Source organism: Enoplosus armatus, chromosome 8 (genome assembly GCF_043641665.1).
Source record: "Enoplosus armatus isolate fEnoArm2 chromosome 8, fEnoArm2.hap1, whole genome shotgun sequence".
NCBI lineage: Eukaryota > Metazoa > Chordata > Actinopteri > Centrarchiformes > Enoplosidae > Enoplosus > Enoplosus armatus.
This window is the reverse complement of record NC_092187.1, coordinates 11,340,129-11,367,322: the sequence shown is the minus strand read 5'-3', so window position 1 is coordinate 11,367,322 and position 27,194 is coordinate 11,340,129. Positions and strand designations below refer to the sequence as shown.

At 41.3% G+C, this 27,194-nt stretch overlaps 3 protein-coding genes across 3 annotated transcripts; 2 read left to right on the top strand and 1 right to left on the bottom strand.

The window, feature by feature from the left end:
- The first annotated feature begins 1,481 nt into the window (after positions 1 to 1,481).
- On the top strand, positions 1,482 to 6,661 carry gpr157 (G protein-coupled receptor 157). The gene is made up of 4 exons (XM_070911123.1): positions 1,482 to 1,858; positions 4,638 to 4,851; positions 5,525 to 5,719; positions 6,403 to 6,661. Exons 1-4 carry the CDS (start codon positions 1,482 to 1,484, stop codon positions 6,619 to 6,621), a joined length of 1,005 nt encoding a protein of 334 aa, XP_070767224.1. The 3' UTR covers positions 6,622 to 6,661.
- A 3,824-nt stretch (positions 6,662 to 10,485) lies between these two features.
- Positions 10,486 to 16,451, top strand: slc2a5 (solute carrier family 2 member 5). Its single transcript, XM_070910465.1, has 12 exons — positions 10,486 to 10,530; positions 10,674 to 10,772; positions 10,879 to 11,039; positions 11,145 to 11,269; positions 11,354 to 11,506; positions 11,630 to 11,755; positions 11,848 to 12,035; positions 12,328 to 12,438; positions 12,579 to 12,680; positions 14,355 to 14,430; positions 14,652 to 14,779; positions 16,227 to 16,451. The coding sequence occupies exons 1-12, from the start codon at positions 10,486 to 10,488 to the stop codon at positions 16,449 to 16,451; spliced, it is 1,539 nt and encodes a 512-aa protein (XP_070766566.1).
- A 272-nt stretch (positions 16,452 to 16,723) lies between these two features.
- On the bottom strand, positions 16,724 to 22,095 carry ca6 (carbonic anhydrase VI). Its single transcript, XM_070910371.1, has 10 exons — positions 21,987 to 22,095; positions 21,169 to 21,348; positions 20,538 to 20,686; positions 19,906 to 20,001; positions 18,513 to 18,579; positions 18,285 to 18,442; positions 17,952 to 18,078; positions 17,751 to 17,834; positions 17,630 to 17,662; positions 16,724 to 17,523 (listed from the first exon to the last, which is right to left on the bottom strand). The coding sequence occupies exons 1-10, from the start codon at positions 22,075 to 22,077 to the stop codon at positions 16,889 to 16,891; spliced, it is 1,620 nt and encodes a 539-aa protein (XP_070766472.1). The 5' UTR covers positions 22,078 to 22,095; the 3' UTR covers positions 16,724 to 16,888.
- Between the last annotated feature and the right edge of the window lie 5,099 nt (positions 22,096 to 27,194).

Below are 27,194 nucleotides of genomic sequence, written 5' to 3'. Positions count from 1 at the left end.
TGCCCCAGAATGCAGAGACAGTCCCCGTTCACAGTCTCAGGTTTTCCTACAATGGAAAGCTCACATGTTGGATGGGTAATGTAATGTGTTACTGTGAACTTCCAACTGTTTAAATCTGATGTCCACACAGGTTGGAGAATATTGAGAAATCCATATATGTTCTGCAGAGCACTTTAATATTCATAATATAGTAATTAGTGCTGAAATGACTAGCCAATTAATTGAGAAGTAAATCAAGGGAGAATTAATTGGCAACAATTTTGATACTTGATTATTCATTTCAATCATTTACTAACAAAATATGACAATCGCGATTGCTGCTTTTTCTGTTTTATATAACTGTGAAGTTAATACCTTGAGATTTTTCAGTATTGGTCAAACAAAACATGCAATTTGAAGACATAACCTGGGCTTCTTGTGTTCTGATGGGCATTTTCCGTGGTTTTCAAGGCGTTTTATTGAGCATAAAATAAATCCAGTTAACCCAAAAATGTATTGAAAGATTTATTTTAGTTAGTAGATTTTTATTAGTTGCAGACCAAATGATACTTGGGGGATGACTACTGGTGCTTTCAGAAGATATTTACATACAAGAACAGACTATGCCCTGTTTATGGCATCCACGGCTAACAATTCTGCTTCTTGGATTTTACTGAACAAAATAACATTACCTTATTTCACTGATCCTTGCATTCCCAAACTGGCTTCCAATTGCCAATCAAGCCAAGCACAAATGTGCTTCTATCATTTTACTGTCTTAGCTTATTTTACTTTTTTGTGTACTCTTTTAGTGCCTTTGTGTTGCGATTCTTTTTCTATTTTTACTATTGTAAATTATTTCTTTCACGTGGCTGTTTTATTACCTTTTACTTTTACTCTATTGGCAAGCATTAATACGGAATTGGACAGTTTTTATTAAGGTTTATGGGCACAAGTCCGATGTAATATTCTGTACTTAACTGCTAAATGACCTGACCACTGCTCCATGTTTAGCCTGCTTGAAATGACAGGTGGCGTAACAGTATATTTTTTATACAAAGCATGCCTGGAATGGGAAAAATGACAGGTTGTCCTCTGTCTTATGTGACAAACTTGTCACAGCTTCACTAAGGTCACACAAGTTAAGACCACTGGGAACAAAAATAGACCTACATGAGTCTGGCCATTACCAGCTGACTCTGACTTCTGCTTTAGGTTCCGGTTTGTGCAACGAGGAGAGAGAGGAGAGCTCTGTTGGCGGGGAAGGAGGGGTTAAACACTGAAGAAAAGTTTATATGGCTCCGTTAAAAGCAATGGACGAAGTTTGCTAAATCATATAGCTCGACTCGACTCTGCTTTAAGGGCAAATAACGCGGAGAGACTATGATAACATACAAAATATACGATATGACAGACTAGTCTGCTCGTCGGAGGAGTGTTTACAAATGTTGTTGCACGTCTGAGAGTGATACTCGTGGTGTCACATCTAATCACACTAAACCATGGCAAATGGAAATCAGACGGTTGTGTACTTGTCTGAGCAGGTGGTCGTTTTGTTTTCGTGCGCGCTGTCGTTTCTGGGCTCTTCGCTGATCATCCTCACCTACATTATTTGGTCCGACTTGAGGACAACTCTGAGGAGGCTCCTGGTCTACCTCTCGGTGTCTGACTGGCTGTCGGCCGTCTCATACGCCTTCGGAGTCTGGAGAGTTTTTCACACCGACTCGCTGGACTGCGTCGTTCAAGGAGCGATATCCACGTTCGCCAACACCAGCTCTTTTTTCTGGACTGTGTCCATTGCTGTTTACCTGTACGTTTTTATCGTGAAGTCCAGCCAAAGAGTCGCCGAAAGCCTGGTGTTGTTTTTCCACTTTGTCAGGTAAGTTAAGTATAGTAAGTATATGACTGCTAAGCTAACTATAAGTTATTGAATTCTAGGCTAGCTACAATACAAGACGAATGTATGTAGCTTCAGGTATGTGAGATGCCGCCGAACATGTGCCCTGAAGCATCTTGGGATATTTTCCAGTGATTATGGACCATAATAAAGTTGACGTTGGCCACCTGCGTCTTTAAACCGGTAAACAGAGTACAGGAGCTGATTTCAGATTAGTTTATGTGTTACACTGGTTTAACATTAGTTTGCTCAAAGAAAAATATAAAGACCATAAAGACTCTAGAGTTAGCCTCACTAGCTGCCCCAAGGCTGCCGCAGCGCCATGAGCTATGTTTCCATGGTAACACTCTTAGGAGACATCAGTCCATCACGGAGCAACGTTCCGAGTGCTGAGGTCACAAAGGGGCTCGTGATCTTCCAGTTAAAAATAATTGGCGAGTTATTGGATCTGTCTAACTGAAATTTAAGGAAATCCCGGATTTTATGTTTCACAGACTAATCTAGAAACTACTGAACATCTGTACATATTCCTAAAACAACTGATACACAGACTAACTTGCTATGTGGCAGGTTAACTTGATCTTAACCTGTGGTGTCAGTCTGGTTTCTTCATTGGGTGGGTCAACTGCTGTTGCCATAACAACCAGTTGTTTATCCACTATGGCATCACAACCAATGTGAAGGGCATTTAAATATTATTTCCACTATATGGAGACTGTTGTGTTTACTTAGTGGCCTATTATAATGAGTGCTAGTATTGAAGCGTTTATTTTTGTATACTTGAAAGCTACGTCTTATCACTTCTATCAGAAATAAAAGTCCACTCTGGTCCTGTAATGACTAAATGATCTATTTAGGCTGGGCTCGAATATGCCTTTTAGCTCTGAGTTGTCTTTGAAAAATGGTCTAATCCTGGTTTTTCATAAGGCGGGGCAAGATGATTTGTACAGCACCTTTAAACAATAAGGCAATTTGAGATAGAAGATATAAAACAACACAGGGCAAGATAAGACATATAATAGTATTTAAAAAGAGTAAAATAGAAGATGAATAATAATCCCCAATTTAATTAAATGGCAAAGTGGTAGATATATGCTGTATAGAAACTGAACGCTGCTTCCCCATGTTGAAGTTAAGCTATTCTCTGCTCTCTCTCCTGAATACGCTCCTGTTTACAGCTGACAGGAGGCAAACATTCAGTTTTAGCTTTTTCGTGTTGTTGAGTGGGCAATGTGAAGGGAAAAATTGTTCCACAGGGAAAAATAATTGCTTGCAATTGCTGCTATTGCTTCTCTTACTGTGTGCGGCTGATGAAATAAGATAACTTTCACCAGTCAAAGTCTCTCTTTGTACAACCAGACTTGAATTGACATCATCGAGGGAAACGTTTAGGAATTGGTTCATTGACACTGAATTATTGTCCCCTTGCCGAGTGGTTCTCACTCGGTGCTAAAGCAGAGTTCAAAAAACGCTGATTAATTACTACCTGTCTACATATGTAAGTAAATGCCACGCTGAACTCAAGTTGCTGCTACTTCTAAAGGAGATGTGAAAATTACTCAAATGCAGAAGGAATATGTATCGTATTTTCATTTTCATCATGTTTTTTTGTGTATTTGTTCCACAGCAGGTGGATTATTGAGAGCATCCCATTAAGATGCTGTTACAGTGTTGCCGTAAGGGAAAACAGGTTTTTAAATAACAAAATGGGAAAAATCAACCCCCATCAATCATCACAGAGGTTTTTAAAAGGCACAGAAATGTAGACATTAACAATATATAGTCAATGTTAGTTTGACATTTTAACAGATTAGATTACCAAAATTATCAGACTTGGTCATTGAAATCATGCCTGATGTACCACGCAATGCTAGGCAGAATTGTATTTGTCCCAAAATGATGACATATTTCATTATTTTTAAGCATAATTATCACCCAATACTGATGAGCTGACCGATTATTGTTATTGTATTTTACGTACAAATGTTATTAGCTACTCCAACTACAAAAACACTTGAAAATCACAAGGTTTCACTGTTTGAAAAGTATCTATTTGAAGGTTGTTAAACGGTTTAGCGAGACACTTATGAGCTGGACTCTACTTTGAATGCTCTGAATCAGCACATATGTTTCATCCTTTTGTGTCAGCTTTCCCTTCTGCACAATGATGAGCTGTCCATGTTGATTGTGAAAATGTAAGGAGGGAGTTGATTCACTGCGCTGTATTAATTGATCTATTTTTGGACACAAGAACATTTTCACCCCAGGGTACGCCTCACCGCAGCGTCTGTGTTTGTCATTCTAACTTTGCTGCTGTGAATTCTCAAATGTTCCTTTGTATTGAAGGTCACACAACAGAGGCATTCATCGAGGCTTGTATACATAACACACACAACAAGGCCTTAAGCATAGTGGTATTTATAATGATCAGACATGAAAATATAGTATTCTTTTAAATTGGTGTTTTAAGAGAGGAGGTAAAGCTCAGGGGGACATGTAGCAAACATTGCTCCTGAAGGTCCTGAAATCATTTTGTGTTTTTATGATGTACAGAGCTAAAGCAACACAACTGGTATGACTCTGCAGTTTGTGCTATGAAACACACACACACACGCCTTAATCAAAAGATAATCTCACATGGTGTCACATGTCTTTGCAGTATTTGTGAGTGGTGAACCTTTTGTGTAGATGTTTAAAGAAGTGGATGTTGACTTTGAGTAAGTTGTGTTTAATCCTCTACACCCCCTGTTTGGTGGTCTAGCTGGGGCGTACCTCTGGCCATCACTGTTGCAGCCGTGTCCCTGAACAAGATTGGCTACGATGCGTCGGAGGTGTCGGTGGGCTGGTGCTGGGTCAGGATCCACGCTCCTGACCGGGTGCTGTGGATGCTGCTGACTGGGAAGATCTGGGAGTTCTTGGCGTACCTCACCCTCCCTGTCCTCTACATCCTGATCAAGAGGCATATCCACATAGCGGTGAGAACCAAACCAGGTTTTTACCAGCTACATGCTAGCTCTTATGACCCCAATTGCAAAGGCAGTGGAATCATGTATATTCCTCCCCACCAAAAAACACTTTTCTTTCACAATTCAAACTAGAAAGCATGCAGAGAGCACATACTATACCTTAGCCATAGCTGCCCAAACAAAATGTGTTGTTTGAAGACACAGAAATAGAAACTAATAGAATTTTTATATCCTCATCATGGTCCAGACTCAAATCCAATATGTGGGATCAAAATACACATACTGATGTGTCGAGATATTTCAGTCTTGCCTACAGTGGTGGACCAAGAAGCCAACAGACCAACTGACAGACTGACCTGGCCATCTCTAGAGAAAAATATCTCTATCTCATAATATTAAAAACCTGCTAAAGAAAGTCCTTGACCTGACCCTTGATCTTGATCCCCACCAAAAAATAATAAGTTGATCTAGTTCTATTTACTCTATTGAAGATATCACTATCACTAATAAAGAGCACATTAAAACATTTTTCTATTCTGCAGCAACATGTCTGCCTCAAATAGCGGCCATGTTGTGAGAAAATGACCTGCTATCCTTGATGACACGGCATTCTCTTTATTTGTATTTTTTGTTTTTCTGCTTCCTGTTTTCATGTTGTGAAAAAATGCTCTGTGTGACGCAGCACGCTGCCCTGTCCGAGTACCGTCCCATCTTGACCAACAGGGCTCCGTCACACTCCTTCTCCTCCATGGCAGACATGAAGCTAACACTCATTCCCGTTATCTTCATCGTCCTGCGCATTTGGAGCACAGTGCGCTTCGTACTGCTGCTAGCCGGCTCTCCAGCGCGACAGAACCCAGTGCTAGTCACTCTACATGTGAGTTTCTTTTGCACCGGTGATGTCCAATGTAGAGGATGTCTACTAATGACAATTTTTAATTTACAGTTCACCTCTCCTGTTAATACTGCTTTGTCCTTTAGATTGTTTGTGTGTGTGAGTTGTTTTGTGTGTATGACAGCACACAAGTGTGGGTGTATATGTGTGCTATCATTAGTTTGTGTGCTGTAAACCTTGTGATGGTGTGATTGTATGCTGTCACGCCTGTGAATCATCACACATTCATCATGAAAAGGTTCCTGTGTTCACTGATATTTTTGAACATTTGAAATGTTGCATAATAACTTTTTTTAAACTATCTCTTTTTAAATGGGTTATACATTGAGTAAAAGCTTTATGATGTAATAACATCCTGGACAGTTTTATGACAACATATTGTTTCTGTAAGTGTGTAAAATATTTTTATTTGATATAATAATACAATAGTTCATAAGAAAATATGTTATTTTATTCGTCAATTAAAGCAAATGTTGCAATGAAATAAAAATGTTGAATTATTAGCTGAACTCATAGCATGATGCTATCTCTTTAGATAATATTGTTTCAGATAATAATATTAAGAGGTTATGTTACATTTTCAACCCATTAAGGGCCTTTCTATTCCAATGTAATAATCTTTCACTGCTACGCTCCCCTTAAAGCCTTTTGTTTTTAACCAACAGGGGATCGGCAACACCTCGCAGGGAGCAGCCAACTGCATCATGTTTGTACTGTTTACTCAGCCAGTCCGCACGCGGCTCTGCACCGCGCTCTGCTGCTGCTCCAGGTGTCGTGCAGAGGTGCAGCACTCGCGCGATGCCCCTCGCAGGTTGCTGCCGGGACAGGACACCTCCACACAGAGGGAAGAAGACAGCACCAGCCGAGCCCAGACTGATAGATGATACTTGATTCTGTGGATGTGAACCTAGACAGAGGTCGACGCTCCACCGCTCATTGAGCTTCATCACAGCAAGTGCCGTGCACTTTTACTGACTGTACACCAGCATTTGGTGAAGCATTATGAGTGTTGCAGGCTGAATATGTTGCACAAGAATATTGTAGTTTCATAGATGTGCTGTACATCAAACTTAAAAGTGCCATTTCACTTTAAGTTGTTCTTTGTTCCTGTTTTGTGGTTGCATTTTGAACAGTTGTACACAAGGACAGTTTAGCAGCTTTTTTTTTTTATCACTTACAGTCTGCGGTTATCACTGTGAAATGAATATTCAGTTTTCATCTTGTTCCACTGAGTATTCAGGTATTGTATTTATGGGAAAAAATGACCCACATTTTATCACCTGATTGTGTTAAAGGAAAGCAATGTGTTGGCTTGAAAGATGGCTGTGAAAAGTGTTTCTTCACAGAACAGTAGCTTGAGTTCTGGAGAAACCTCTCATTCCAGTCCTGCCGCACAATCTTCAGTACTGTACTTCTCCTCAGTCAGTCTGTATGCTCATTGCTAAAATATGAAACTGCTTGTTACAGAGACATTTAGTCATATTGTGGTGAATCAAAGAGTCTTTGTAACATACTAAGTAGTGGAAGAGTAGTGTAGAAAGAAAATGTGATTTGAGAAGTTTCTATGAATGTTTTGACACTTATTTTCCAAAGTGAAACTCTGTCACTGTTAGAATCCATTGCAGCTGTGATGAACTAGCGCTGACTACAGCTGCTGTTCTGTAAATGAGGAAACGACCATCTTTCACACAAGATATTGAAAAGTGTTTTGGGTAGATTATCACTTTACTATATTCTGCAATGTAACTTTAATCAAAAATACTTTTCCAATGTATATCCAGTATGACTTTTGGTGTGTTCAAAAGGGTTGTGTGCAAGAAACTTGATTACATCTGACCATCTCTGTCAAATAAAGGAAATGACAAAATGGGCATAGTTTTCTGTCAGAGTTCAAAGCACTCAAATACATACACTATAGATTAAAACATTCTCCTACGATGCTCATATCAGGTAATAATTTCCCTTGATATATTTGTCTTTGATTTCTGAAAGCCTATTCATTCTTGCCCAACCTCATAGTTGCAACATTTTTCAGGCAGCCGTTGCAAAAAGCCCATCAGTGTCTGACGTGTCACCCACATTTACTTGACACCATTACTGTCACCGTGGTCAGGATGCATGACCTGCTATCACATGCCGTCCTTCCTCCTTGAAACCAGAACTTTTCCCGTGAGCCTCACTTCTCCTTTGACCCCTGCTGGTGTTGGCTCCTATTTGGCCGACTGAGCTACAGGCCAACGATGAGCATGAACCCACTGAACCCCACAGGGCTCGTGGGGCCGGCCTGGCTTACAACCACAATGCCACTTCCTATAGGTCCTTCAGCTCTTCTAAAATATAGTCTAAGCCCCGTTGAATCTTAATGAGCCTGCCTCAGAGATGACGAGCTACATTCAAATAAGATTAATTACCATGGTGATTGTTGGGAGAGGTGAGGAAGGAGAAAGTCCGCCATGTTGACAGCCAATTTTCTCTTATCCTCAAGTGATTATTGTTTGTTTGACTCTCAGAGGGCAAGCGCTTATTTGGGAAGTCTTGTGTAGGTGGCATCATAGTAAGTGGATTTATGGATTTTGCATGGTCCCTTTGGTCTGTTTGATGATGTTGTAATGAGCCTTTATATCAGGCCGGACAGACTTTTCATTACACAACAACAACACTGCGCTTGAGGGCAGTTAGTTCTCATACAGAACATGGAGACCTTGTTTATACTGGAAATATTAAAAACATAAATACACCGGGTTTTTTTTAGAAGATAAAGAGTTTTCCTTCAATCTAATTTTATCTGTGGTTTAAAGTAATGCGACACAGTGCAGAGTTCACTCTCTCAGGACCAGCAGTAACAGCGAGCACTGGATACCATGTCTGGGAAAACGGAGGAAGTGAATGCTGTTTATGCTGATGACATCCAAAACGGCCGGGATTTTTTTTCTGTCCTTGAGGACGGCAGAGGCCAAACAAGAGGGCCAACACTTACTGTATTTCCTGCAGGAATTAATCCAGTGCGTCGGATCTGAGATTTGGCTGACATTGAAGTAACTGGAGCCGGTGGAAACACTTAAGGAAGAGGTTTTCTGCTCTCTCCTCTGCTGGCTCTCCGCCCGCTTAATTCATTAAGTTAAAGAGCACCAGAGGGCCATACTACACCGCATGGGGTGACCATTCACCAGTCAAGTTAATGGAAGTCATTTTTTTTCACAACACAGGCTGTTCATTTGGGCGTGTCAGTGCTGCTCGGAGCCAATTCTCTAACACACTGACCACCAGAGGTATTGGGCAATAGGTCAGAGCTGCAACAAGACATTTTAATTAGAAGTGACTGAACAATTTTTACACTTGTGATAGAAAGCATCAGAAAACACCAGATACATGACTAATTGTTCTGAAATTCACAATAAACTTTTTTAAAATCCCTAAATGTCCAGGCTCACACTGTGACGTCTCTGTCTCGATTATCACTAGCACATAATGTCACGTTCCACATTCTTCCTTTCATGGGAAAATGTCACAGTTTCCATTTGTTTTCCCATGACATGCAACATTATGCCACCATCTCAGTGTCAACCTCAGGTGCATTCTCCTCATGACGGATGCTGCAAATTGGCTCCATCATCTGGACCAAACTCGATGTTACAAGGTTTCACTCCTCTGAATAGCTGAGTTTAGCTGCCAGCTATGATTTCACAGTCATCCCACTCTGTATTCAGCTGGATTGCATCTTTTCAAAGCTAAAACTAAGCTTTTGATGAAATTGCTGGATATAAACTATTTTATTTTTAATATGGATGTGGAAGATTTCTCTGTTTACAAACTGTTATAACTATATATAGCTATATTAGTATAATATGCTGATATTGGTGGTGGGTCTCATCATTCTTTAATTTTATGAATATATGTAAGTGACCTTCCAAAGAAATGTTGACTTTTGTATCAGTTACACTTTACTTTAACACTTCGTCTTTTGTGGCATTATTTCTGACTTATAATTATTCCCCTTTCCCTCTAGCATTGTCTACTCACAGACATATATGTAGTTTTTTTTTTTTTTTTTACTTTATTTGAACATGAGAACACATACAGGACATAATACAAAACACATATATGGTCAAGATAAAATTATAATGATAAATATATGTAGTTTTAAGAGTAAACAGCACACATAATGACAAACGGACTCAGCTTTAGAGATAAGATGTAAGCACATGACAAATTGGAGACAAAGCAAACATAAAAAGAGATTCGCAGCTGTGGTGCTCTTGCAGTAATCAGTGATTAACTGTCTTCAGCGTGAGAACAGATACATCCTTCAAACTGTGCAAAGACCAACACTGAAGTCTTTGCCAACTGTCAGTGATTTCAGCATTGTGTCTGTTTTGTAATAACACCTCTTCAGTAATCTAGCCTGCAGGTGGATAAGCAATGAGGACGCTCATGTGGCTTTATCATTTTGATGACAACATAACTCCAGCCTTCAATGACGGCTGTGGATTTCATCAATTGAACCAATTTAGTTGAAGCAGCAGAGCAATAAAAGATATCTGATATCAACATTCAGCGCCGTGCAGCATCTAATATCTTGAGTGTATTGCATACAAAACTTGCTAGAGCAGAGTGCGCAGTCAGCAGCTGTAAACCACTGCTACGCTCTCTGATCTCCTGTCCAAAGGGCAGGCGGTTATCCAGTGGTGCAGTGCAAACAAAATGTGCGGTTATTATTGCTGAAAGTGACAACAAGTCCAAACACAGCCATGGAGGAGAATGAGGAATGGGGAAGGCCTGCGGAGAGGAGAGGGGTGAGTTACACACCAGGTGTGATTATCACGTCCATGTTTGTTTTGTCTGTTCTGTGGCGGTGTGCAAATAATGTAATCATGATGGATGATGTTTGTGTTGTAAAGGGAGGTTTCACATAGTGCACTAATGTCCCACCCGGCAGAGATTAACTGTGGTCCTGGCACTGGCAACACTCATATCTGCATTTGGTTCATCATTCCAGTATGGTTACAACGTGGCTGTGATCAACTCTCCGTCACCGGTAACTCAAGCAAAAAAAACGAAAGCTGTAACACACAGTGATATAGCGGCCAATGTCACTTACATGTGATGATGTGTGTCTCTCAGTATTGTCCTGCTCTCTTCAGTTCATGCAGCAGTTCTATAACACCACCTACCTGGAGCGTTACGGCCGGCCGATGGAGGAGTACTTCCTAACACTGCTGTGGTCTCTCTCTGTGTCCATGTACCCGTTAGGAGGCTTCTTCGGCTCCTTGATGGTGGCCCCTCTGGTCAACAAACTAGGGAGGTAATGCTGACATGTTATGCCCCATCTAAGAGTGGATATGTCACGTTTATCATGCAGAATGAAAACTGTACACTAGTTGCACTAAATGCATCGACCCTGCGACAGGAAGGGCACCCTCCTCTTCAACAACATCTTCTCTATCGTCCCTGCTGTGATGATGGGAGTCAGTGAGATTGCCAAGTCCTACGAGATCATCATCGCGGCTAGGTTTCTAGTGGGCATCTGTGCAGGTCCGCATGCTCAACTGTTCAAGTAATCATTGATTTGATAAGAGCAATCATCAGGTATCTTAAGTTGTCTTTCCCTGTCTGCAGGTCTCTCATCCAACGTGGTGCCCATGTATCTGGGAGAACTCTCACCCAAAAACCTGAGGGGAGCTCTTGGCATCATACCGCAGCTTTTCATCACTATTGGCATCCTCAGTGCACAAGTGCTGGGCATCAGAAACATACTGGGCAACACCACAGGTAAATGTTAGACATCCAGATGCTGAAGCACATCCTTGACAGCTGATTTTGGGAGACTCTGGGGGAGAGCTTTTTCGGTCGGTCCACTGGTAAAAGATGTGTCTCTGTTCCCTCTGTATCCAGGTTGGACCCTCCTGCTGGGTTTGACGGGTATTCCTGCCCTGATAGAGCTCCTGCTGCTTCCCTTCTGCCCAGAGAGCCCAAGGTACATGCTCATACAGAGAGGAGATGAGAAGACAGCAAAAAAAGGTAAGAAAACACAAAAACTATCTCACGTGGCTGGGGGGGAAGCTGGTAAATAACTGTGTATTATAATATTTTGTATGTTTTGTCACCCACAGCGCTGCAGCGTCTGCGGGGCTGCGACGACGTGGACGCAGAGCTGTCAGAGATGCGTCTGGAGGACCAGTCGGAGAGGGCAGAGGGCCACCTGTCTGTGCTCACCCTGCTGTCCCAGCGCTCCCTTCGCTGGCAGCTGGTCTCCATCATCATCATGAACATGGGCCAGCAGCTGTCGGGGGTCAACGCGGTGAGCCGTGCCTGTCGGGCTAGTTGTCCTTGTCCTTGTCCCTGACCCACTGATGCCTCCACTGACTCTGTTTCAGAGATCACAGTGCATTGTTTAAACTATTTCTCCTGTTCTGGCAGCAGATCAAACTGTCTTTGAATCCTGTGCATAAAGCATCAGGACATAAAACTGGATCTGTTATCACTCATTTGGCTTCATTCAGTCATTTCCAAATACTACTTGCATCCTCCTACTTATGTTTATAATCGGTAACTCTTTTATAACCATGATGCATTTCTCTCTCCCTCCTCAGATCTACTACTATGCAGATAGCATATATGCCTCTGCAGGAGTCAAGCAGAATGATATCCAGTACGTCACTGTGGGAACAGGTGCAGTGAATGTCTTCATGACCATAGCTGCGGTAGGTGCCCTGTTAAGTTAAAGTTTGTAACAACAGCTGTAGCAATTAAACCTTTGAGGGGAGAAGCTGGGATCTACAGTCTGTTGTTTGATCACATCAGCAGTAGACAATTGTTCTGAACAGTTAATTTGTCATACCAGGTCTTCATCGTGGAGGCCGCGGGACGACGGCTGCTCCTCCTCTGTGGTTTTGGGATCTGCTGTGGGGCCTGTGTGCTGCTCACTGTCGCTCTCAACCTCCAGGTACGATGTGACTCTGCTGCCCTCTCGTGGTTCAGCATACAAAAACATAATGTGTATGTCAGAGTTTCTCAACCTTGAGGTCAGGAGACTTGTTGTGGAGAGTGAGTCATAGGAGGATTTTAAGACAGATGTATTTGTTTATTTTCAATAATAGAATATTGATCAATACAGTGAATAAGTTGGGAATATAGACAGTGATGCATTCTTTGTTGCTCTGTACTCTAGCACATTATGTCCGAAATGAAACAGTGACTCTGAGATTAAAGTGCCAATATTTACCTTTAGGGAAATTGCATCCACATCCAATGAACTGTGTAGGAATTGTAGCCTTTTGGATACATGATCCCTTAATTTTAGGGGACCAAAATGTATAGTACAAATTACAATGAACTTAAATGAAGTCATCATATTTAATACAGGGTTGCAAGTCCACAACCCACAGATCAGCAAGCTTTTTTTATTTTCCCTAATGATGTTCTGCCAGGCCAGTACTTCACTTATTGCTTGTGTTAAGGGGGGTTTTGCCTTCAGTCTGGTCCTCGAACCCGCAACTAACATGTTCAGTTGGTTAGAGGTCAGGTGACTATTAGGCCATAAAGGTTCTTTGATTGCTTTGTCTGTACTGTATGTTCAGGATTACTGGCCTGCTGCAGTGTCTTAAAATAGGAGGACTATGTGACTGTGAGTTCTACGATATGGCTGAGAACCACCTTAAACACCCTTAAAGGATGTTCACCCACATAACAAAAAAATTTTTTTTCTCATTGACCTCTAGTGGTATCTGGCCATGCAGATAGTTTTTGTTTTAGTTGTTAGTGGTTCAGTGGCTCAGTAACACAGAGTGTGGACTCGAAAGCACGACTCGCAGGAAGAACAGGTAAAGTAAAGATTACTTGGTTTTACTTACAAGGCAAAGGTCAGCAACATACAAGGCAAAAATCCAAAAAGGCAGCCAGCAGAACAGGACAAGGAGGATGAAACGTATGATGGCACAGATCACCACTATGACTAATGCTGAGGACTACTACAGGGCAGGGAGGGATTGGCAAGCTCTGAGATGACAGAGGAGATTAGTGAATGACAGAAAAAAAAAAGTTTATGAATTGGCCGTCGTCATGACACGACAGAGCCATCCCTTTACTTCACAGCTGAGAGTCAGCACTTTAACCTTGTGGTCACTGTTTCATTCAGTTCCAGTGAGTACAAAGCCAAATCAGCAGAGAGTGCGTCACTGTGCCTCCACATATATTACACAGTTAGAGCTTGGTCTGGAAAATAAAACGATGACTTGACGTCTCTATGTGCTGGGGTCATGAGAACTTTGAGACATAAAAACAGAGTCACCCACCACTAAAGTATGAGAAGCGCTGGCCATTAGACATAACCACAAAACTAGTGCTGCCCCCCTGAAACGCTGTAATCTCACCTGGGTCCTCAGACAGGCATCACTTTCAACAGCACTGGAGTTCTTTCTTTTAGTCAATCTTCGCAAGTTTAGGAGCAAAGGCACACTCTAAAGAATAGAATAGAGAATAGGCACGTTAATAATCCTCTCAGTGGAGCTTTTAACAAGGACTCCAGCCATTAAAGAAATTTTGTTACGTATTTGTTCCCGTTTGAAAGCATCAATACAACCGGTTAACAATAACAGCAGCTGTTGGTTTGTGTTGACAGGCGAGCGTTACGTGGATGCCCTACGTCAGCATCGCATGTGTCATCATCTACGTCATCGGACATGCCATAGGACCCAGTGAGTCTGACCCCGCCGATGGTTATTTACACACACACTGATTACAACTAGGGTGCTCCATTAGCTGAGGCGTTGTTTGGATGCGACGAGACATGTAATGATATATGTTGTAAATCTGCACTCAGCTGTTTGAGACATGAGCATCCTCACTGTGACCCTGAAGAGTGATGATGTGTCTGTGAAGTGTTTTGGTTGTGGTTGAACACATCTGTGCTCTCCAGGTCCCATTGCTTATGTGGTGACCACTGAGATGTTCAGGCAGTCGGCCAGGCCCGCTGCCTTCATGGTCGCAGGCTCCGTCCACTGGCTCTCCAACTTCACTGTTGGCCTCGTCTTCCCCTTCCTAGAGGTCAGTTACACAATTTCTAAGAACTCTTACACTGGGGGAATGAAAGTTTATTATTTCTGAAATGCAATTAGTTAACAGATGTTTTTTTTTAAGTGTAAACAGCAAGGCAAGACATAACCCCCTATTAAATCACAAATTGTCTCTGTTTTTAGTACGGATTAAACAAACAAGACATTACCTGTTAATTACTGAGCTTTAGACGTGCTGTTAGGCTTGTTTTGTTACCTTTGGACAGAGCCAGGCTAGCTGTTTCCCCTTTTTCTAGTCTTTATGCTAGGCTAAGTTAACTGTCTGCTGGCTGTAGCGTCATATTTAATTAGCAAGAGACAATTCTCTAACCCATTAATAAAAATACCTTTTTTTATCAACAAAAGATAAATGGGGGGGATAAGGATTGGCCAACAACCAATCCAACTCTCATATCCAAACTGGAAATACTTTTCATAGCCTTAAAGAAAAACTACCATATTCCCTCAAACAAAAGCCAGTAGTAGCCAAGTCTTAAATAATGGCCGGGGCCGTGGTCGCCGCAAACAAATGAAGGCCGGACCCAAATACAGTGGATAAACTCCTGCTGCACAACATGGTCCTGCAAATGTTTCACAATAAAAGCCTTGTTAGGAAATTAAGGGATTCTGTCCACTGAAACGCTTGAGGGTTTTCAATGTTGAGCTTGTATTAACACCATAATGCAGTAACAAAAATTTAACAGGGCAAACGGTAGCAGATCAGAAAACTACTAAAATATGACCAAATATACATATAAAGGCCCGCTGACCTCTACAGTTGAGGTAAATAAAGGCCCCGGCCACTATTTGTGAATTTAGGGAAATCATATTTAGAGAGCACTTAATTTGAATTTTAACTTGAAACTTGAAACTTTAGTGCACATGCACTAAGAATGGGCTTTACAGTGAAGTAGGAGACATCTTATGTCCAGTGGTTGAACTTTGAAGGATATTTGCATATTCATGTATTGTGGATTTTTCAATGGGGAGAGTAGAATTCCTAAGTAGTAATTGCTCTTTTTTGTGGAAAAACCATATCAGACATAAATTCTTACTTTAAGCAAAGCATTTTCATATGTCATCTGATCTTAAATCTCTTAAAAGTCTTTCTGCTTGCAGAGGTAGCATTTGTCCCTGCTTATTGGGAACTGTTTTGTCATTGTATTTTTTCTAATGGCGTAGTCTTAGAGATAAACATAAACATTATGCTTGTCTCATGTTTACTTCCTCTCATCTTCAAACCAAAAAGCAAACAAGGGAGGAATTTGTTTGAGTAACGGAAAACAAAAAGAAAGTGTTTCAACAAATGTAGCGTGCAAATGATGCTTCACCTTGGCTGTTGTTCATGTCCATCCAACTATTTCTGGCTAACAAATTTACAAGGTTTCATCTTGAGGACACGCTGATTACATTTCCCCCCTCCACCCTTCTCCCTCCAGAGAGGTCTGGGCTCCTACAGCTTTATCATTTTTTCCTTCATCTGTCTGGTCACGCTGGTCTACATCTGGCTGGTGGTCCCGGAGACCAAGAACAAGACCTTCCTGGAGATCAGCCAGATGTTCGCCAAGAGGAACAAAGTGGAGATCAAACTGGGTGATGGGGATGTGCCACTGAAAGAGAGCAAAGAAAGCCGGGAGGATGCAGTGAGGGTCACGGCCTTCTGAAGAAAAATGAGAGCATTCAGAGGAGAGGAAGTCTTAGCGCTTGGGGGTATTGTAATGGACTGGAAATGTTTTAACATAGCCTCTTTTTTTTGTTTTGTGAGTCTTTACACAATCTCTTTTTGTATAATTTGTTTGTGGCTACTATTGGAAAGAATAAAAGATCTTTGTGCAATTCAATACTGCCTAAAAATACTGTGAAACTTGATGTGTGCACTACGTGCGGCCTTATAGAGATGTGAATGGGTGCTTGAGTCATTAAACAAACCAAGAAGTCACTTGTAAGCCTTTATTTATGATGCAAAGATATGAATACAATACAGGTGCCTGAAAGACATTTTATTCTTCATTACGTATGCCATACACATTTTAAATCCCCACCATCAGCAGTGATATTTTAGCATTTTGAAGCTCTTGCAAACAGAAGCAGCTGAGCCTCTTCAGGAGCATCTGTACTGACTGTCCAGCTGCACCCCTCCATACAGACTGAGTTTGGTGGTTCCCCAGCTGAACACATTTCCCACCGCGGTGCTGTTCCTCTCACATGACATCTGGTCCCGTATGTCTGCTGTGGTCAGCACATAGTCCCACACGTTGACATCAGTCATCTTACCCACAAAGGCGTCTGCGTTCGAGATACCCAGTAATCCATCCTGGTCTTTGCCCAGGATGAACACACCGCCAGGGCTGACTGTGTAGCCGCTTTTCAGGTACCGCTGCTCGCCCACCATACCGTTGATCCACAGCTCCGCGCCTCCCGTGTGGGACGACCAGGTTATGCAGTAGTTGGCCCAGTCATGGGACTTGAAGTTGTGCGGCAGGTTGACAAACTCATTGCCAATCCAGAGGCCCATCTCCCTTGCATCTTTGTCTTCGCCGATGGAGATCATCAGCTCATTGTCGTTGCCGTTACTGGAGTAGGAGATGACAGTGTGGACCCCATCCACCTCAGGCAGGACGTGCATGCAGACAGTGAAGGAGGCCAGGTCCATGGGATGGTTGAGGCGGGCCAAAGCATAACTACCAGAATTTTTCTCCTGGAAGTTGAGCACCAGAGGAAACAGAGCACGAGGTTCTGAGGAAAACAGAAAAACTAGAATCAGACTGGAGAGCGAGAAATATCCATCTGCCGTCAATCATCTGCTGTCATAAATCAACCAGAAAGTAAACAAAGGACTCACCATATCTGGTAGGCCTTGAGTTGCGAGATCCACCTTAAGGGAATAATTAAGAAAGAGACAAATGAGGCAGAATAAACATGGGTACATCTTCAGCGTTTTTTATGACTAACAGCTCACTCACCTGAATGCATATGCTTTCCAAGGGACGTTATCAGACCCTCGATCTTCAGGAGCCTGGATTCAATTTCATCTTGCCGACAAAACGCTGAAAAGACAAAGGAGGAACGAAAATGACGAGAGTTAGACTTGGGCCTGCCTGACGTCAATTCTGAGGAATAAATTGCCCTGTTGTGTAATCACAGTGTCCCAACATGCTACACACTTCCTTTCCCGAGGCGTGGCAGGAAAGAAGACTGCACCACTCGGTCGTTGAGAGGCTGAGCGATGCGGTAGTCGTTCCATATGGTCTTGTTGTCAATGTCCATCAGAGTACTCTCCAGTTTCCTGATCTGAACACAACAGAGAAGAAGAGAAACCTATGACGTTGCACCACATAATATTCAAAAGAAGATGGTTTCCTTCAAATGGTGGCAGTAAGGTTCCTTATATGACAGAATAGTTGAGAGTTTTACTTTTTTATCAGCTGTAGGATTACAAACGCAGACTTTTTTTGTCAAAATGTCTACATTTTTGAGGCCTTTCCTGTCTGCTGTACCTGGTTATGTGAGAGAGTGATCGGTGTATCAAACACAGTCCAGAGGATGCTCTCGTAGCAGGGAGGAGTGGTGAGGGAGCCCTGGTATCTGAAGAAATGGTTGAGGTTCTCGGGGAGCATGGAGCGCACATCGATGCTCGATATGTTCATGGTCTGACCTGTCGGGATCAAATGGCATTAGACTCCATTCAAGGACGGTTGCATATGTTTCTGTGCGCAGTAACTCACGTGCATACTTGATTTTGGCCAGGTTGGAGATGAAGTCACTGTAGTAGGTGTTCTCGAAATGCCCGTCCTGAAAGTGAAGCAAAGCTGTGTGAAACTTTAAGCTCAGTCAAAACAGAAGAATTTAATTTGAATGTTGAGCTCAGTTTAACAGTTTTTCTAAGGCAGAGTAACTTTATTTCTTGTGTTGAAATATGTGAGTGTGAAACCCTTTGAAACTATGAGTGTGTGTTTTTTTCTTTATTGCAAGAACATGCAGTGGAACAGTCAGTAAACACACAAGTATAATAGTATTACAACTCTATTTTTTTGATGAATGCGACAAGACCTAATAGGTGAAACAAGACAGAACGTAACACTGTGGGTGACTTGACAAGGTTGACACAACAGAACAAAACATGTATGCATTAAATGTAAGCAAAAGGCAACAGTGTGTGTGTAAGTGTGAGTGTGTATGCATGTGTAAAGGAATAGTAAGGCGCGCTTGATTATTCTGGTTTATTATAACTTGAGCCTTGTTTTCGTAGGTTTGGCCATTGTATCTCTATGTTATGTTAGAGGATCAGACAGGTAAACAAGGCAAACATTTAGCAAGATTCATCTAAACTATTTCATTTACTACTTTAATCCCTTGTTGCACAAGAAAACAGTCTGTTGGACACAAAAGCCCAAAGTTGAACCAGAATGTCTGTCCGTAAACTGTGACGGATGTTTATAATCGAAGTTCACCTTTGTTTTTCCTTCTAAATACGTTATATCCTGTCTGATCACCTGACAGCTCGAGTTTCTTGCCTCATCTGACTTCTTTTTACTAATGTTGCTACATTCCCAGATCTCAGAAATGAACCTGATGAATACAACCTTATTATTACCAGTGGGAAGGAAGGCAAAAACTACGAAAATAAAACCCAAGTTGTAATAAACTGGAAATACCCTTTTAACCTCCAGTGTCAATGAATCTGAATCATTTGTTACTAAATGAGTTTGTCCAAATAACTCTCAGCCACTCTGCGCTGCTATCACGGCGGATGCCAGAGATGGTGTTGCTGCAGCGATGACCTCTCACAGCCGAGAGCCGCCGACTGCCTGAGATGCAGAGCATTCATCAGGAGACAAGCCCTCATTCAATATGTTGGCATGCAAATGAACACTCAATAGACCCTTTCAACCCAGCAGGATGACCGAAACAAAGTATCATACACTTCACAGGGCGTTGGGTCATTTCGCAAATGATAATTTCTTTCACTACAAAGAAACTTTGTAAACTTCCTGAAGCAGAACTGATGGTCATACATCAGAAATAGTGCTGGCATCCTGTGTAGATGTTGAACAACCTGGTGGTCACAAAAAGCAGAACACAGAAGAAAGGGAACAAAAGTATTTGTGGCTTACGTACATCATAGAAAAAGGCGAGTACTGCCAGCCCGTCTGGCTTATCTCGGGCTTCAGTAAAGCTCTTGTACTTGTCAGAATTGTAATGGACAACATGGAGCTGAAAGACAAGGTGGAAATGCACAGCAGGTTAGGTGCCAAAATATGCCCAATGACCTGCTTTTCTTAAAATAACAGATTAACTTTAAATTCAGTTCAAATCTTAAATCAAAGAACACACAAACTGGTTGTCTTATAGGAAGCAAAGAGACACGTTAGCAGGAAAATATTCAGTAGACAACAAAGGCCTCTGTTAGACACAATTCTCAGAAATGGAGTCACAGAAAAGGGCGAGGAAATGAAAAGCTGTTCTGGTTTCCTTTTTGATGCAATCCAGGCTCTACATGCTTTGATGACCTGTTATAATTCACTGTTCTACACTGAGGCAGTGAATGGAGGCAGTTCTCAGTTGTAACTCATGTAAGCATTTAAACAGGTCTGTATGTAGGAACTGCCTCTGTTTGATTAAGTGCGGGCTTTAATGTTGAGAGGATGTTTGCGTTGTGCAGTAAAGGCTTGTCATCACTGCATTGGTGGCATTTAGATTCTACCCTGTCTTGTTTGATCATCTCTAAACCTCTCTTTCATTAAGCCAACCTCTGCCATGTAACGGATGCCGTCTATGGTGTGCTCCGCTCCGCTGGCCTCCAGGTCCCAGCCGCCCCAGTGCAGGTGCATCTGGACAGCTGTGTACTTTCCTGGGAGGCCCTTGGTGATTATCATAGTGGGAGGCAGGTCAATTTGAACTGACGGAAAACATAAAGATATAGAGATGTTAAAGTGTTTTATTTTAACAAAACACAAAAGAGGCACCACACGAATCATGAACATAACTGAACATAACAGCTATGGTGTTTCAGATTTTGTAATATGTTTTCTTACCTGACAGACGGCCATTGGTTTCCATTTATTGCTGCGATATGCATTTTGTCAAACTTATGTTATTGATTTGAAGTAATGCCGTGAAAACATTTCAAGTCAAGTCAAATCAATGGTATGCAACAATGTTGAATCTCTGGGGCAAAGTTTGCAGACTTTTTTGAAAAGTTTTGAGAATGTGCCAGTTGAGTTTTATACCACAAGAAAATGAATGGAAACCAATGGTTGCCTGAACAGTTTAACAGCAGTCACACAAAGTTTGGTTTATAGTTCAGGAACTAGAGCAGCAAAAACAGTGGTATAGGCTCATTATTTTCTTTGACATTTTGTTCCTGCTGGCTTCTCTTACCGGAGTGCCCGTTGTTGGACATGAGGAAATTCCCTCTCTGAGCATCATATCCGCTGAGCTCCAGCTGTAACATGTCTGGGTTGTGTCTCACGCTGCGCCGCTGGATGTCAATCGGGGACTGCTTCTTACCGCCACATGCGGGGTACTTGGTTGGCCAGTGCATCTGGTCCAGAGCTCCCTCTGCGTGAAGAAAACCAAGCACCGAGAACTATTCATCACATTGTAGAAATCACCCACTGGACTGAGATAAATGAATTCAGGGAGCGGCCCTGTGTCTAACTATTGCAAGGTATTAGCACTTGTTTGTGGAGCATTAAAACAGGTCACAGGTGTTTGTAGTGGCACGCACAGGACTTGCTCAACTGGATATTGTTGCAGCTGATATGTATTCCTCTATAGTAGGCTATTCATTCCCAAATGATGTCCTACTGTCGCGCTGTTTACAACTAATAATTTCTTTCTGTTTTCACAAGCTCTTGATGTAGCCAGAGTCTGACAGCGGTTATCCGAGGTATGTGGCCAATGCAGCGCGCGCGTCACCCAGAGAGCCTCGCGGCCAAATGCCTCGGGTGAATGTCGAATAATAATAATAGTGTAATAATGATATTTAAACAACTTGGAAAAAATGTATGTTATCTGCTGCTTCTTTGTTTTATACCAGAGCAAACTGCGCATTGGATCGGCTGCCACGCACGTTTTACGCATCAAACACCTTTAAATCCAATTCAGTGTTGTCACTATTGCTGTTTAAATTAAACAACTTTTTTTTTTTTTTTAATTCAGACGAAATGTTTAAATGAAAAGAAAAAAAAGCTTACCTGTGTATGTCCAGTGTATTCCATCATGAGGAATGCCAGCGCTGACAACACAGACCAAAATAGCGGAGACAAACACCGAGAAAAACTCCATCGCTGCGTCTCTGTTCCTTCCACGCAGGACACTGACACCTCACAGATATTTTCTCTCTAGATTTTAAACTGCGAGCGAAGGGAGGTGTTGAAACCTCTGCTGAAAACGCCCAGTGCTCTTCCCAGCAGCCGCAAGTCACAGGGAAACAGCTCTTACCGACTATCTTGACTGTCTTAACTGAAATATGTTTTTAAATTAGGTTTGAGTTGAAATTGTACTTACTTTTTCTATTGTGTGCAGGTTATTCCTCTCTTGCTGCAAAGATGAAGCCAGTCATGTCAGGTAAATTCCCATAACAGGGCAAAAGTTGGAGTCTCATATTTGACTTTGGATTACCATCAAATATCAGTATAGACAAGAAGATAACGTATCTTATATATGTTGTTGTTTTCTGTGCAGCATCACACCTCAGTGTCTTTTAATCATCTTCCATTTGACTTTAACTTTGTCAGTCTCCACAGGTAACCCTGCTACATGCTCATTCATGCCTCTGTCACTAATAAAACTGAAAAAATGTCATTCTGAAAAAAAACACAGATGGCATCTGATAAAAGGAAAAAACGCACCTGTGAATAAAAAACATGAGCGCCAATGGTTGTAAATAGCATGACATGCATCACCTGCTGATGCACACTAGTCGCAACATGTCCCACACCTGAACCGTAAATGTCAACTCTGGGGTGTGTGAGTGTGCAGTTTGCCTGTGAGGATCAAATAAGGGAAAGGGCTATTTTTATTGTTGGAACAAAGTCTTGGTCAGGATTTTAAAAATAGATTGTGCTACATTTTGGAAGATATGCTTATTCACTTTCTTGCCGAGAACTGGATGAGAAGATACTCTCATAGCATGTCTGGTAAATATAAGGCTTCAGCCAGCAGCCACTTACCTTAGCTTAGCATAAAGACCAGAAAGAGCTCACTAATTAACACGCTGTTTGTGGTTTGTTTAATCCATACAAAAAAAGTGTAAAAAGGGGTTACGGGGTTATATGCCGTACTATTTCTTGTCCTCCACCATGAGGTCGTCAGGCAAACAACAGAAACTCCTGGAAGTGACTGTGCTCTGCCAAGAAATAGTCCAGTACATAACCCCCCCCCCCCCCCCCCCCAAGACAAAATGTGTTTACTAGTGAACTTTAGAGTTGCTGGTAGGCAGATGTTGTTACCTTTATACACAAGCATGAAAGTGGTAGCGATCTTCTCATCTTACTCTCGGCAGGAAAGCAAATAAGTGTATGTTTAAGTATTTCTTTAAATTTAGGATTAAAATTGGAATTCGGGGTTAAGTTTGACATAGTTTAGAATTTAAATTTGGCCTGTGCACTAAGGTTGAAATCTAAGTCCAAAGTTTGGAAGTAAAAGAAGAGAGTCCTCATAAACATAGTATTACAAATCTCGTGCGAGGATGTGTGTTTGTGTCTGCGTGTGTGCAAAGGGCTGATTGAATTACGAAGTGATCAAAGGGCTCACCTTGATTTAAGACCCTCATTGTTCCGCTCATATCCTTCCTCTCTGGACTGGAGTTACGGCCCCTCTCTGCACTTGATTGATAACAGTTGTTTTTGTGTTGGCGATCAACACCTAAAGGCTGATAAAAAAAAAAAACTATTTTAAACAAGCCCAGGTGGAGAAAGCAGAGCTGACCTTTACGGGTGAAGTGACAGGAGAGCGTTTTCTACATGCACAAAGTCTGAGATCATTAAGAGCCACGGATTCGATGCCCCTCGGCACTCGACTTGCATACACCAGCACTTAGAAATGAACCAAAGCAGTCTTCTTCCTCAGTAAATCACTGGTTTTATCTTTGTCTTGAGGACAATCATAGTTTTTAAGGTCTTGGGGACTTTAATGATGTAATTGTACCAGCCGAGAGCAAGCCTAATAATTTAAAGCCCATATATGGTGAGCTTGACATACGGTATGTGGTTCAGCAGCAGATTGTATGTAGAGAGTCCTGCAGTGGCCTCAGTAAAGATTTGATAAAAACATGTTTAACAAATAAGCAAAACAAATTCATTAGGAAGTTGATAAAACAAGGATTTTTCTTGAGTGCAACTGCTCAAGTATGGGATGAAATATACATCAGGTGACTGCTCAAGTTCTTTAGACACGACACCTCATCACACTTTGACCTTCACAGTGTCTTCTTGCATTTTTCATGAGCATTTATTACACTGAAGGCCTCCCAGTACCCTGTTGGGGAAAAAAGCAGAGGAACCCACTGGTTAATAAGTTAGTTTTGATGATGTGTGATGGCAATGCAGCGACATGGGAGGAAACTTTGGCATTGGAGGGAATGTTGGATGTGATAATAAATTCTGTGTTATTAAGAATAGATCAATATAACATCAAATCAACAATAACAACAAATACATATGACATCAATAATCTAGAAAGTTGTGACAACATATAATAACATATTTATAAATGTTTATTTGCATTCACACACACGCAGTAACCACACATACGACACATGCATTTACACTAAACAAATGCATGCGAACATACAAACATATATAGCTGATGGTGAAGAGATTCAGTGTGCTTATAATGTGTTTGTTTCTGGTAGCTGTTTTTGCTCCACTTCACACTCTTCTGCAACACATCGGTATCTTTCACTATCAGCCGGGACTTCTTTATTTTGTGGTTACAAGCTGTCTTGCCACGTCATGCTCCTTAACACAAACCTCCTTAACACAAACCACCCTTATTCAAGTGCTTTTTTTGTAATTTTTTATGTTAGAGTACGTTTATGTTATTATTTATCTTAAATCCTGGGTCTTGGTTCTTTTGTATTTCCTGGATGTAAATGTTGAAGCTGCGCCAAAAAGGTCATATAGAGTGAGCAGGAAGAACTGTGTGTGAAAACAAACAAAACAATACATACGTTTTTGTGTGTGACAGTCAAATGGCTGGTGCAACTGAAACTGTGTAATATAGCTTGATTCAAGGCGCTGCGCAAGTAAGTCAAGTGAACGATCAACATTGTCCTTTTCTTCTGTCTGCTGTGATAATAAAAAGAAGATAATACGAATTTCCTTCCAGACATTGACCTACCACACAAATTATGCAAACTCGGCTAACTGAGGAAATTGTGTTACTTGGAACCATGTTGCTGTGTGAAAAAGAGACATTATCTGCCTATTCATAGTGTTATTTTATATGCATGAAAACATACTGGTTGCTGGTTCAGCCGCCTGGATCAGGAAATGCACAGCATAGAAAGAATTGATGGGTTTTAAGTCTTTATTTACCCTTTTTAACCAGGGTCCACTGAGCGTGAAGGCTCTCTCCAGGAACGCCCTGCTCGCACAGTCGCACACGTTCACACCTGGAAGCAGCCCAGTACAACCGCAGTCTGAGTCACTGAGAAGCTTCACTGGAGCAAATTAGTCTTACGCTTAGGGCAGCTTGGCAGTGGCAATGACATTTTTATATGACACATACTGTATGAAAAGCCTGAAGTGAATGAATACTACATATCCACATGTCTGGCACACAGATTTTACTGTCATTAGCATAGCAATGCAAATTGATGTCATATTTTTGGACAATATCACAGCCGGTGTAAACTCCTGGACTTCTTCACATCTTGGTGCAGCTTTCTAATGATGACTAACGGAATAGCAGAGTGCCAGTGCGGTTGCCTCCAACCATTTCACAGGCAGATGGTACGAGTACAGGAGGGCCAGAAAGAACCTTTCAGACAAGAGGCAGAAACTCCAGGTACCACCAGGTGACCGGCTGGGGGCAAATTCAGCAAAGGTGTGACTTAAAGGAAAAGGTTGACATTATGGGAAATACGCTTTAACGTGTGGGAATCACGTGGCCCTGAGCAAAGACTGGGGGAAGTTACAGTGCCTAGTCAAGAAATAGTCTGTCACATAACTGAAACGGCGAATTGGCATTTTTACATTTTGGACTGATTATACAGATATAATGTGTTAATACTCGAGTTTTAGAGGTGCTCGTAGGTGGATGTCGTAACATTCCGACAGAGCCAGGCTAGCTGTTTCCCCCTGTTTCCAGTCTTTGTGCTAAGCTAAGCTAACTGGCTGCTGGCTGTAACTTCTTATTTACCGAACAGACATGAGAGTGGTATCAATCTTCTCGTCTAAATGTCAGCAAAAAAGAAATTAAGGATATTTCCTAAAATGTTGAACTTTACTTTTAAAATGATGAAAAACTGAACTAGTGGCCAAAGTTGAAAAAAAGTATAAGTGTGATCTGTTCCACTTTTTAATAGTCACCCTTCAATAAAAGTGTTTCTAAGTTGTAACTAATGGCTTTATTAATGGTTAATAAAACATTTGCCAATGCTCTATGGCTATAAATCAGTTATAAGCCATTAATACAAACTAATTTTGGATTATTGCAAATCCTAACAAAGTCATAAGAAAGGCTCATGAGTTTCTCACTTTCTAATAAGTCATCAACTTATTAGTATGTCAGTATAATGGGCCTGTCTTTTTTCTTTGAAGTTTTTTTTTGTTTCTTTTTGGCATTTTGCCTTCTTATTTGACAGCCAGAAGAGAGAGAGACAGGAAATGTGAGAGGAGAAAGGGGTAAAACGTCCAGCCAGGAAATGAACTGTTATGTGGTGTGTCTTAAATATTAGACTGCCAGGGCATCTGGCGGTTATCTTTCTAATAAACCATCAATTCTGCAGTTTCAATGTAAAATAAGTAAATGTTGAAGTGTTTTTACAACAATCCATCAAGTCTGCAGTTGTAAATAAGTTGTTATTGATGAACAATTGAATCTACAAAATATAAAAAAAACAAAACATATCCTCATCACAAGTTACCAGCACCTCAAGTGAAAGTCAAAGTATTAGATGTACACAACAAGCTAAACTGTCCTTGAGAAAAGACTAAACTGTCATTCATTCGTTTTCTGTCAGTTAAAGTTTAATTCCTTAATCAGTGGTGGGAAGTACCTCATATACTCAAGTACTGCACATATGTACAATTTTGAGCTTCTTGTACTTTACTTTTCATTTAATGCTACTCTATACATCACATACACCACATTTCAGAAAAAGATATTGTATTTTTTTATTACACACATTTATCTGAAGACTGATGACTTTATCTGTCCTTCCAAACTCGGACATG

Coding starts and splice junctions, on each gene's coding strand:
- ca6 (XM_070910371.1), bottom strand. CDS start 22,077: ATGGAGTTTTTCTCGGTGTTTGTCTCCGCTATTTTGGTCTGTGTTGTC. Junction 20,687..21,168: donor GTCCAACAACGGGCACTCCG/GTAAGAGAAGCC, acceptor GTTTTCCGTCAG/TTCAAATTGACCTGCCTCCC. Junction 18,079..18,284: donor TCACTCTCTCACATAACCAG/GTACAGCAGACA, acceptor TGTTGTGTTCAG/ATCAGGAAACTGGAGAGTAC.
- slc2a5 (XM_070910465.1), top strand. CDS start 10,486: ATGGAGGAGAATGAGGAATGGGGAAGGCCTGCGGAGAGGAGAGGG. Junction 11,270..11,353: donor TCTAGTGGGCATCTGTGCAG/GTCCGCATGCTC, acceptor CCCTGTCTGCAG/GTCTCTCATCCAACGTGGTG. Junction 11,507..11,629: donor CATACTGGGCAACACCACAG/GTAAATGTTAGA, acceptor CTCTGTATCCAG/GTTGGACCCTCCTGCTGGGT.
- gpr157 (XM_070911123.1), top strand. CDS start 1,482: ATGGCAAATGGAAATCAGACGGTTGTGTACTTGTCTGAGCAGGTGGTC. Junction 4,852..5,524: donor AGAGGCATATCCACATAGCG/GTGAGAACCAAA, acceptor TGTGTGACGCAG/CACGCTGCCCTGTCCGAGTA. Junction 5,720..6,402: donor CAGTGCTAGTCACTCTACAT/GTGAGTTTCTTT, acceptor TTTAACCAACAG/GGGATCGGCAACACCTCGCA.